The sequence below is a fragment of the Orbicella faveolata genome, unplaced genomic scaffold, assembly GCF_042242905.1.
Source record: "Orbicella faveolata isolate gen_17 unplaced genomic scaffold, um_ofav_v1 contig_4, whole genome shotgun sequence".
NCBI lineage: Eukaryota > Metazoa > Cnidaria > Anthozoa > Scleractinia > Merulinidae > Orbicella > Orbicella faveolata.
Genome location: NW_028301569.1, coordinates 8,017,282 through 8,030,000, shown reverse-complemented (window position 1 = coordinate 8,030,000; position 12,719 = coordinate 8,017,282). Strand labels below are relative to the sequence as shown.

Genomic DNA, 12,719 nt, shown 5'->3' with positions numbered 1-12,719 from the left:
GTAACACATTGTCATTCCCAGGGGTATTAAAGACAAATTTTTGATGATTAATACAGACGGACTCTCATAATACCTCTTGGTTTTCTGAAAGGAAGTTTTCAATCGGATAATTTTAAATTTTTAAAAACATCAGAAGAAATTTTAACTCCTGAAACGCAGGAAGATCCCCTATCGACACTTCTTTCTGTGGATCCTTCCCCCGGATTCCTCAGCTCAAACTAATAGCGCTTTCAATGGACCAGAACACGAAGCGAAAACATAACGAATGTGCAACGTGCCGCTAAGATCACGAGGCATAGGCCGAAGATTTTGGTATGTGATAAAAGATCCTTCTCCGTGAACTCTCGGGGAAAACCCCGAGACGAGAACAAAGCCTCCGTGACTATTTGGCCCTGTGCCAGGGGGATACCCCTCTGAATCATTGGTTGAGGAGGGAGGGTACCACCCTTTATTTTTCAGGTTTTGTTAAGATGAAAAGAAACTCTTCATCATGCAAAAAGCACAATTTATGACACGTTTCCAATTCCAAGCTAAAACCGTTCAATACCCATACTTTGAGACCGCAGATACCTACCCATATTGTTAAATAGGCGAGTATCACCTCCCCCCTCACGATTTCTGTTCCAGACGACAAAGAGGTCACACTTTTGAGTGTTTACGTTGGTTTCATTTGCTACGTGACCCCAGAGCAAAGCAAAACATGTTATGCCGTGAGATTTACTCTTGAAGTTTGGTTTGCTACGTGCTGTAAATCCTGCTTGACAATTTTCCAGTTTTTCCAGAAGGAGAAAAATTCTTGTTCTATTTCGTTTTCAAAAATCTCTGAGAGGAAAACTGCGAAAAGCCGATCCTTCTCTTCTCCAAGGGGTTCGCCCTCACCAAACGGCAGATATGTTCCTTAGTGCGCATAAACACCAAATAAGGAACCAGTGGTAAATTAGGATTGCGTATTGGTGAGTCAGTAATGACAGACAAAAGCGATGTGCCTGATTCAGGCAAGGACAGTAAATTCCTTCGCCCGAGAGGAGAGAAAAAGAAAAAGAATAAATTAGCCCACCCTTGTTGGTGAGGTGCGCAAACTCCCCACACCTCTCCCCTCTCCGCTACACTGGTAGTTCCTTTTGAAGGTCAACCTCGCTGAGATTGAAATTTCGCCAATTTTAAAGTCATCTACGGGCTTTTCTCCCAGAGATGAACGTCTCGAGCTTCCTGTGAGGTATAAGACGTAGGTTACGGAGATACATGTGGGAATGAACGGGTCAATCTTGTGACCCGAGCGCTTCCTTATTTGAGCTGGGTTGGGTTATATTTAGCACGTAACAGCTCATATGCCAATCACCCGGCCGCTACGTGATGTGATAACCGAGTATAACTGTGTCCGCGTGCAAAGTGGATCAGTCTCGCCCTTGTCTAAAAAGCAACACGCAAAGAACGTTGAGAGCAGTTAGATTTCGATAATTTCTTGAAAGCTACTGGTCTAAGACATAATGGCGGACTCCGAGTGCGAATTTCAAAGTATTGCTAAACAAACGTCGCCCGATCGCAGAATCCCGACCTTAGACAACGATTTGCGCGTCCGCCGATTTCAACGCGGCGATACGCGGCGAATCCACAACCTTTTCTTGGAGGAGACAAGGTGCCTGATTTGGCCGATGTTTGCACAGACCGTCCGAAGTCCACCAGTGATTTTTGTCCATCTGTTTTTTATGGTAGTTGGGGTGACGCTGGCCAGGTCTTGTATTTTTGCCCTCTTTGGAGTGATCCTGGTCGTCTGTGCTGTCTTTCTATATATTTACCGGTGGTTTTATCAATACTTGACAAGTTCACTGAGAGGCGACTTGGCCAACATCTCACAAGTAAGTGTCTCTCTTTGTAATAATAAACCATTTTGGCTAGCGCCACTTTTTCAAAGGCCCATCAAGGACTTTCCATGATACTATTGGTGGGCCGCGCTGCTACTACATAGTAAACCAAACCAAAACAACTGAAAGCCCACAAAGTGCAACTTGGAAGCTAACACAAGGCAATTAGAAGCCTTTTTGAGGCATTCAAAGGGTTTCCAAAACACTGTAAGCCGACCGCGCCTAAGGGAAACCAGCACAATGCAAATTAGTCGAAGCCCTTTCAAGTTGTCAATGACACAATTGATTTTCCCCTGTTCTCTCGCTAATCTTTTGCGTATCACCTTAAAATCTGGAATCACTGCTTTCCTGCAGAGAACATGACTAGACTGGCATGGCTGAAATATGAGGTAGAAATGAATGAAATCAGAGAAACACGAGATTCGAGACAGGTCAGATAATTTTCAGGGTGACTTTTGCGTTTAGAAAACGCCGGCCGGGAAGCTATAAAATTGTACCTTTCCCGTTAAATTGTTGAGCTTTTTCGATTTTTGTTTGTTCAAGAAACACTCAAACCGGAAAACAAACCTTATTTTTCTGGAGAACCCGTTTGAAGGATAAAATATCTCAAAGTCAAAACATTTTATTTCATAATTTTAAATTTCGAGTAGTGACAGAAGCCGGCGTTCTCAAACTGTGTTTATATCGAATGCTAAGAATCAACAAAGGAAACCAGGGCAGTCTATTGTAGTTTTGCGTTTCGTGGCTTAATTCTACCTTAGTGATTCATGTAACAGTCGGTTGTACAAGCTATAGAGCTTCCTTAACCCCTTTATCAAATCTTCCCGCAATTCAAAAGGAGCGCATAAGAGAAAACAATATTTCTTCCTCCCACACGCCTCCCACCCTGTCTTGTTTTAGTGTGTCTGATCTCAATAACGTGATTAGAAGTGATTACGTAACTTGAACGTGATCTTCTCTACAATGTGAAACATACCCAACTGTGACAACAGCCCGGTGAAAAAGTCACGTTTTTACAATAGCCGAGACATGAAAATGTTATATAAGACAACTCGCTTGTTCTAGGAAATTGTTTCCTTGGCAAACAATGTCCAAAACATCGTTTCTTTCAATAGTGTGTAGGCCTAGCATTCCTAAAATGGTTTGCTTGCGTGATGTTATTTCAAATACCAAACTGTCTCGAGGAGTTTGAAGGGCCATTTTCAATCTCTATACCTCAGATCTCCAAAAATTGGAGAGCAACCAAAAACAATGCAGTTCGGAAAATTCTAGAAAAATAACAGGGGAACTGGTTTCCTTTAGCATTCGCGTGTTTTCGTGAACTTTCGCCGCACAATTTCCGTTTTCTGCGCACGCTAATCCTGTTTGAATCACAATCGATCACTCATAACGACATCGAGAACATTCAGTTTATACATCCGTCGTGGTGATGAAAATTCCTTAGATTACATTAATTCTCTCTACAAAGGACATATCACGAGTCACTTTGCAATTCACGTGGAAAACGTGATTCTCCTCAAAACTCGCACGCACGCTGTCATTGGTTGGACAGAACAGCAACACTTAATAATGCATGCTAAGGAATGTGTCAGACTAAAAATAGATCAGTTGCGGGTAAAACACAACGTGAGGTTACATGTGAGTTTTCATCTTCATCTATAGAGGTGTACTTCACACCACTTTGTGGTTTAGTGTGCCAGGTTTTGTATCAAATTAAAGTTCGAAGACTTTCTAATTTAGTTTCTTTTTTCAGCTATAAAGAAAACGGGCAAATTTTCCTGTCCAAGTTTGGTGCACTTTGATCGAGCTTATGATATGCTAAACCCCTACCCTTTACCTTGTTCAAAGTTCAAATTTGACAAAGCTTCTTTTATTTCCACTCAGTGATCGTTCCAAAACAAACAACAGCACGTTAGAATGTTTCGCCGCCGATCTTTCTCTCGTGCCCTCTCTAGTATATGTCATCTCGATCTCGTGTACGCAAACGTATAAAAAGGGCGGAATAAAAAAGGGCGGAATTCACGAGGAGTTTTTAAAGGCGCTTTCTTTCTCGTGTACAGCGCTACCGCACCCTTGTCTCGTCCCAGTCCCTTCTCATCTCAAAAACACCTCGCCCGTAGTCCTGGTCAGGAAAAATAGACTCCAAGCTGCCAGTAGCACATAGAAATCTTGCTAAGTTGCGGTCATTTGAGTGGCCACATGCCAGGGTTTTATCCAGATCAGAGTGGAAAGCGTTTGAATTTTGGACATGGAGATTATCTGTGGAATCTCGGAAATGATTGTTTATTAGTTCTGGCTTTTCAAGAATGTTTTGCGGTTTCCCAGTCAGTAAAGCCATTTTCAACATGTTTTCGTTTGTTTTCCTGATTGCAGTATTATCTTTCTAAAGCGAAGTGCACTTTCCTCGTGGCGGAATTCGACAGCTCCATCGTCGGCTTCATCGCCGTTGATCAAAAATCTGAAACTATGGCGATTGTGACGAGAATGTCTGTGGATACTTGCTTCAGGGGAAGACGAAAACTGATTGCCAAAAGACTACTACAGGAGGCATTCAGGTTTTGCCAAGAATGTGGCTACGAAGAGTTAATGGTGGAATTCCCTGGATTAAGCAAGACAAAGATCCACAGATTACGTCACTGTGACGTGAAACCGACAAGGCAAGAGTTCTCTGTCGCACGACAAGGTTGAACGTCACGAAAAGACAATTGCGTAACGTTGTTGCGTGCGACATGATCCTGTGACGTCACAAGGAGAGTTGCGTGATCATTCCTCCAGAGTGCTGTGACGTCACTAGCTTGCCTAACGCTTGGAGAGAATTCCGTTTGAAGAACATCAAAGTAAAACTATAGAGACAGTCGTGTGAACTTATTCCACGAGGTCAATAGTTTATACCTATCGGTTATTGATTATAAACAGCTTTTTAAAGGTTACTCCAAGCTTGGTTACTATTGGGTTTGTAATACTAAACTATACCTAGAACCATTTTCACCACGGCGAAAAAATTACAATTAACTTCAAAAGAACACTGATCTTACAGTTACGGAGCTTTACACCCTCAAATGGCAAGCGCGTAAAAATTCATCCAAACTGCACCGATTTTGTCGTGCATTTGATTGGGTGAAGACGGCAATGCCTTCTCTCTAATGACTCTGATTGGTTAACAAATTTTCCCGCGATTTTTCTAAGCCAATCACTAAACGCGTTAATCTCATCGGTTTAGGAAAGCGCACCATGTTAAGGCGACATAAATTAAGCTTGCCTAGTAGATGATACGGCGAACTTTTCTTAAGTTCTGATGAAAAACGAAAAGGCCCATAACATAGCGTAGGCCAAATTTTAACGCGCGTCCACCATCCGCAACATTACGCGGAATGACGTGGCTTAATTGACTATCAGCTACTCTTGCGTTCTGTTAAAACTCTAAGCCAAAACCGAAGATGTTTCCTCGCTTGACTTCATAGGAGGGCAAAATTTACTGAATAGCTTTGACTTATTCCATAACCTCTTTGGTTGCAGCAGAACTCGCTTGTCCCTTCTGGAATGCCGCGCAAACTGTTGAATCCCCTGGACACGTTGACTGAAACTGTTGCCAGCAATGTTGCGGCGTGTGTCCGGGTCTTAAGTGCATTGGAAAAAAAGAGGCATAACTTAGATAATAGTTTTTATGACGTTCAAATAGAGCTTAACACTTGGATGAACGGACAATATTTTAAAAATAGCTAAGAGTTTAAGACGGTGTAAGAGTTAGGAGTTATCAAGAAAGAAAATTCATTTGAATGATGAATAAGAACTGAACAGTGAGTGAGAGATTGATCGTGAAATGTGTTTTCTCTGGCTACTCCTGGTTAGCCCAAACAGACTTAATATAATTAAGTGATTTGACGACGGAAACAGTTATCTAAGATGCAACCTTTCTATTCCATTCCAATTCTCCAAGACTCCCTGACAGGAGCTGAAAGGACCACATTTTGTTTTTTTTTTTATTTTTTGTTTAATTTTCTTTTTTTTTTTAAGTCTTCCGCACCCCAAGCGGGAATTTTTCCAAGAGAGGTAGAGCAGGTACAAGGCAGAAAACCAAGCAATAGAAACTGAAAATCGAAATCTAATAGAGTAGTTCTAGCGTGAAAAAATTTTACGTAGAAACATTATGTATTAAGCAGATAAAAACTTTACTAAATAAAATATAAATTATTTGAAACATTGCTGGTCAAATCTTTATGACTGTTCTATTTAGCTCAAGGCAAAACAAGAACAGCAACATTGTTGTGGTTCAAGGGTTTTTCTCTATATTTCGTTCCTTTAGTGTAAAAATTGGGCACCCGGCTAAAACTTCTGTAACATTGTATACCGCCAAGGAAGCGTCAAACGCCGACAGCGAAATCAGTGAAATGAGACCGCGCGTACATCCGGGCTTGCGTGCTGCTTGCATGGTCTAATACGATTCATGTAAGGTAAATCAAATATCGTAACATCAAAAAGGACGGGTATACTCGTCGGGAATTTTGAAAAGAATCCTCTTTTGACTGGTTTGTGGACGTGGATTGGAACTTTTTTCCGCCCTTAAGAGGTACCAATTCTAATTGGTATTCTATCTCCTGTCATATTTTTTCGACGACGAACACCCCGGTCCTTTTTATATAGGAGTTCCCGTACGTTGCCACATAGCTATGCGCCGTAGCTTTAGGCTGCCTTAGTTTGCTTTCCTGTTGTTTAAGAACTGAGTCCATGGTATCTTTCCTTTGCTGCATTCGCTTAGAGGAGCTTAGAAAACCGATTAAGAAAAACTTAAGCCGTTCCCGTCGGAAATATATACGTTCGCTTAAATAGCCGGTTACAGGAATGTGTACAGAGTTTCTAGACTTTCTATGGGAGTTCAAACGGAGTTTTCCAAGGTAGTCGAAAGTACATGTACCGGTCAACTCTCAAAGCAAACGAAACGATAACATGGAAAGCTCCCCGGAGTTTCACTTATTTCTCTGTAACTGAACTCTCTGTAAAGTGAACGTATTTTTAAAGCGGACAGTTAGGCCGCTTTTGAAGTTGTCCAAGTGGGAGAGAATTAACTGTTGACAGGAACCATAATAGTTGAGCTGTCTCAGCTAATAGAGTGAGAAGTGATCCTTGAGATTATGCTTGTCCGCTCCCATTTGCAGCGTTTAAATTCTCTCCTACATTACGTTAGACTACTGGCAGACGGTGTCTTCTCATAATTCCTGCCTGATTTCGAGAGAACTGGCTGCCAGCAAACTGACAGACAGCTGGTCGTGGAAAAACGAGAGAAGGTTGGTACCGAGAAACCCAGCAGGCCTTGCGCGACGCCATATTACCCCCAGCAGCGCCTCGTTCTTTCTCTTCTTCCCTCGTGTTCAAAATGAAAGTTTGCGGAGAGGTAACAACGATTACATTTAACCGGCTTAATATATTCTGTAGCGAATAAAATCCTTATTTTATTCCAAGAGTAAACCGTAGACAACTTAGTGCCATTGTAATATTGCCGTTTTACTTTGAAAAATGAGGTTTTTGGGTTGTGAGATTTCTGAGGGAAAGATCTTGTCTGTTTATTGGGATTTCCATCCTAAACAAGCTTACTTTCTTGTACTTGATTTATTTATACTCTTGCATTTCTCATTCACAAGAACCTCACAAATAGTTCTTGGTCAAACCCTTACTCGAAACGTAAAATTCATAACAAACAAATAGTATTAGTATTAAAGTTTTTGCAAAACCATAAAATATGTTCGACAGAGGCTTACTCGTAAATTTGGCCTGACATTCTTAAATGTCTCTTAGAAGAAGATACAGTGGTTTCTTTTACCAATTTCACATATTATGAGCCTAAAAATTATCTCTACTATCATTTCTAAAGGGGCATGGTTTGTTATGATCACTTACATGTCAGCATTGTGTCCGGAATTTACATAACTCCTCCAACATTTAATATATCAATCCCTTGAACAACTGGGACAAGGTTTACTTATGGGTGAGAGTACATTATTAGGCTAACAGGATGAAATACTGGGGTCAACCACTATATCAGAGCTTGATGTTGTGATATCTGGGGTTGTCAATGCAGCCAATTTTTTTTCGCTGGTGACTAACTTTTCACTTTTTTCGCTGAAACACTTGTGCTAGCGACTAAATCTGAAAACTGGGGGCCTTCTGGCCCCAAGGTTTTTTCTGGAAAGTCAAGCCCTGAGTAGAAATACTCTTTGTTGTTTCATGCTACAAAGACTACTACTTACTACTGAAATATTCTAATTTAATTAATATTTAAATTACTGTAACTAGTTCCTTAATTTTTACTTTTAGGTGTCCCCAATTAGTAGAGAGTTTCACTCTCGGCTATTTTCATCTAGGGAGATCAATAAAGTTGTTGATTGACTGATTGATTCAAGCATGTACTTAAAATCGTGATGGTGGCACTGGTGTTGCTAGTTTTGAAAAGGTGACCTGTGTAGCAGAACAGTTTTGCAAGGAGACAGACTTGTCAATTTAGGGGAAAAGTGATTCTAATAAGTGGCCCCTAATGTATGGAAAAATTTTCTCTTTTTTGGATACTGCAAGTTGTGAAAAGCTCTAATTTTGTCTGCCATAGTAGATGCAATTTTGAAAAAAAGATTTTGAGCTGAATAGATGTAGCTGTGTTTCTTGTTGTTGTTTTTTAAGTTTTCTGTCAACTTTTCATATTTTTCAGCTGAAAGAATATGAAATCATTGGCAGGGCTCTGCCATCTGAAAAGAATCCGTCCCCTCCCCTCTACAAAATGAGGATTTTTGGGCCTGATGAGGTTGTAGCCAAATCAAAATACTGGTATTTTGTTGCCAAGTTGAAGAAAATCAAGAAGTCGCATGGAGAAGTTGTTTCCTGCAAACAGGTTTGTGTGGTGTTTAGTAAACTGATGCCATTGCAGCGTCATTCAGTGATTATTGTATTTGGCAATCAGTGCTATTCACTTATATCACACCTCAGGTATTCTATATGGGGTCTGCGTTCTTACATATCTGATTAAATTAGATGATAGTGATGATAAAATAAGTACAAGCTTGATTTCAATGCCACTTAAAACAGCAGTTTCCCTCTAAATGAGGACACTATAAAAATGTAAACCTAGATATAACCCTCCCTTCATAACAAAACTTGAATATGTTATGAAATGATAATAGTGCTGGACATTGTGTTTGACCAAGATGTGTATGACATGAATGCTTGAGCAAACTAAAAATTCGGTTTGATGCATTCCTTGTAATTGAGAGCAATTATTATTTTCTACCACGGAAGCAGGTTATGGCATTTCATGGGACTGATTCTTGTTTTGGGAACTAGGAGTATTGAGAGTTTGTAAATGTCTTTGCAATGTTTCTCTGATGTAAAAATATATTCTCATCTATCAAAAATACGTAGTTGCAACTTTTTGATTTTGGTCCTGAAAAAATCTGCTAGCCAATTTTGTAACTGTCACTGGTAACTTAATGCTTATATGTAAATGTTTTAGATCTCAATCAATACACTTTTTCTAAACAGGTTTTTGAGAAGAAACCCCTGAGGATCAAGAACTTTGGTGTTTGGCTGCGTTATGACTCTCGCAGTGGAACTCACAACATGTACAGGGAGTACCGTGACTTGACTGTGGCTAGTGCTGTCACGTCCTGTTGTAAGTTTGTTACTTTGTGGGTAAATTATACCAAACCCAAGCAAGTTCACTTGTAATATGAAATGCCCATCAAGCATTCTCAGCTGAAACAGGTGTTACAGGTTATGGCCCTTAGTGACAGCCCTGTATTACATGTAAATATAATTTCTCTGCAGTTTGGACTGAGAGACATACTGACCTAACATTTCACTGTGTTGCAGTCAGCACATCAGAATCAATAGCTCCTTGCTTAATCCTTGCTGGGTTTGTTGTGTTGTCTTCTTGCAGAAAGGTTTTAATTTTAAATTTTCAAAGTTAAAAAAAAGAACTGAAATAAAAGTTCTTGCTAATCCTGATTAGCTTTGTTATGCTTTGAACAAACCGGCCCGGGTGTAAAAATTTGATACCCATAAACTGTCAGGGGAACCAACAAACATGGTGCAGGATACCCACAATGGAGAAGTATTTCATCAAAGTGGTGGGGAAGTATTGATAACCTTAGATAATTCTGGATAAGTTCCAGCTGCATGCATGGCCCATTGCATGGCATTGCAACCCTTCCTCTCTAATTCTAGCTGCTCAGAGTTTGTTAGAAGTGTTTCTGCAAGACATGTTAACTAACATACAGTTTACTCTGTATTAGTAATGCCTCTCAACAGGCTTTTAGCCAGGATTTGTTAAGTGGACGTCCAAAATGTGCTATAGGGTCTACTCAAATGAACAATTTATAAAGCAACATGTGACAAATAAAGCAATTTTCCTATGGATGCCATTCCTATGGATGCCAGGACACCCATCTGTCTAAAAGCCTGTTCCTCAACCAGACTAGCTGGCTATATGGGGTTGTCACTTGGTACATCTGGTTGTTCAGGTCATTTAGAGATGCAAGTTTTTAATTTAGTAATTTAATAGTAGGTACTGATTATTTTTTAATGCACAGATCGGGATATGGCTGCTCGTCACCGAGCTCGAGGGTCAAGCATTCAGATCATGAAGGTTGATGTGATTCCAGCCAGCAAGTGCAGGCGACCACACGTGAAGCAGCTGCACGTAAGTTTCCATTAGTTTGTTAACTAAATGACATGCATTGCATCTAGTAACTGTAGATACGAAACATATTGAAATTCTTAATTTTTCACCCTCTGTGCACTGGTCAAATCATTCTCTTAAACACTGGTTTCCAGAGAAAAATTATTTGGGAAGAAAATATTGTTTTAACTGTAGTATTAACCCACTATGGTGAGGATCTAACTGTAATTTAGTATGGGCTACAGTGTATCTCAAATCTCGCTTGTGATTATCATAATAACATACCAAATAACACCCCAGAGACAAGGTTTATGTAACCCATGTTAAATACATTAGTAAATTACTTTCTGTTCCATTGTTTTTGTGTGCAGAATTCAAAGATCAGGTTTCCCCTGCCGCATCGTATCATCAAGTCCCATTACAAGTCCAAGTTTGTGGCCAAGCGTCCTAATACACACTTTTAAAAGTGATGAAAAATGACACTGGGAAGCATAAAATAAAATTGATCTCATAACACCATACTTTATTTGTTTTGATTTTTCTTGTCACATAATTCATTTTTATGCCCTTCATCAGCCCATCAGATGTTCAAGACCCCCATCACTCCATATTAATTTAGTAGATAACACTAGACGTCACAACTTTGTTCCCAGGGTCATCTCCTACTCGGCCCTGGTGGCGAGAGAGACAGGGGCCATGTTTCTCTCGCCACGGAAGCCGAGTAGGAGAGGACTGTGGGAACGAGGTTGTAGACTTCAGGGATTTCACATGTTTCTCTGTCTGGTTATTTCGTAGACTGCTTGGCTAACATGTTTACATCGTTTTTGCCACCCAATTCAGATCATGCAATGATTCATTCGGGAGGTTGCAATTGTGCAATTTGTCACATGCAACTAATTGCATGGGAGTTTGTAGAAACAGAACTATGAATTATTGTAACCTCCCAAATGAATCATCACATGGTCTGAATTGGGTGTCATCAAGGATTTAAAATGTTAGCGGAATCCGTCTATTGATAGGTCTTGGCCATACACAATCACAGAGACCCTAAGTTGTAGTTTTTGGTTACGTTGTTGTAAGGGAATTTCATCTTGGAGTTCAGATGGCTCTATTACAGGAATAGGTTCATTCTCAGCCCCAGAGGTTTCAATCCTTTTGGTCAGCAGGATTGTCGTTAAATTTTAAGTCAACTGTAGCCTTGATCTTTACACCTGAACAAACTTGTTACGTGAACTGTATCAACTATAGGCAAGTGCACCTGTAACATCAATGGCCTATCAAACATACACAGCCAGAGCAGGTGTTATGGTTTCCAGCCCTTATTGACAGCCCTGGTCAGTACCAAGTATTGCAACCTCTGGGAGGGTCCAACACTGGAAATGCACAACTCCTGAACTTCCCTTCAGATCCAGCGGCATAGCAAGGGGGGTCCTGAGGTGCCCATCACCCTCACTTTTGTAGGCCTTTGTTAAGCAAACAACCTACAACAGGTGGCAAAAACAACATGACAATCTGGTGAGTACCCTCACGTGGACACAGTGTGACCCCCCCCCTCCCAAATCGGGTCTAGTTAGGTGGTGATTCTAATGTTGGTGCTGACCAAAAGGATTGTGGCCTCGGTGACGAGTGAGGAAGGTTACATAGAAGAGTCTTCCTGTTTACCCCTTATCCCTTAGCAGTACTATCTCCAGACATTGAGAGCTAGTCATTCGGGCAATGATAAATTTTCTCAGCCATATTTTGCACCACTGATCAAGGTCATCAAAGGCAAGGATAAACAGGCTTATGGACACGGATGAATTCCTGCCTGTTATTTTTGCACTGCTGAGAAATACTTTGTCTGGAGCGACATCCAAAAGGCTGTCTGTTCACAGGTCGGGGTACACCCGTTGGAAAGGAGACGGGAACACTCAAAACGCCGTTTTCGTTGTCTCGTGTAACGTCTTTTTCCATCATGTAATGCACTCCAACAGGTTACTGTTCTCTTGCAGTTGACCATTAGTCTACTGCCTCTTAATAAGTCAGAACGATTGAAAAAAAGAAAAAAGAAACTAGTCGGTATCTATTAATATCCATGGCTGCGATGGTCGATGGAGGGAGGCACTATCAATCAACTGGTTGAAATTTATCCCCGGGGGGTGTTCATGTTTCTATTTGATCGATATATAATAAAGAGCGATTGAAGGGTAATTTGGCCG

The 12,719-nt window shown here is 40.6% G+C and overlaps 2 protein-coding genes across 2 annotated transcripts; both read left to right on the top strand.

Annotated features, from left to right (window-relative positions):
- The first annotated feature begins 1,383 nt into the window (after positions 1-1,383).
- LOC110068605 (N-acetyltransferase 8-like) lies at positions 1,384-6,060 on the top strand. The gene is made up of 2 exons (XM_020776004.2): positions 1,384-1,856; positions 4,236-6,060. Exons 1-2 carry the CDS (start codon positions 1,488-1,490, stop codon positions 4,548-4,550), a joined length of 684 nt encoding a protein of 227 aa, XP_020631663.2. The 5' UTR covers positions 1,384-1,487; the 3' UTR covers positions 4,551-6,060.
- Positions 6,061-7,174: 1,114 nt separating this feature from the next.
- On the top strand, positions 7,175-11,042 carry LOC110068560 (large ribosomal subunit protein eL20-like). The gene is made up of 5 exons (XM_020775949.2): positions 7,175-7,251; positions 8,557-8,736; positions 9,384-9,513; positions 10,433-10,542; positions 10,893-11,042. The coding sequence occupies exons 1-5, from the start codon at positions 7,234-7,236 to the stop codon at positions 10,983-10,985; spliced, it is 531 nt and encodes a 176-aa protein (XP_020631608.1). The 5' UTR covers positions 7,175-7,233; the 3' UTR covers positions 10,986-11,042.
- Positions 11,043-12,719: the final 1,677 nt, after the last annotated feature.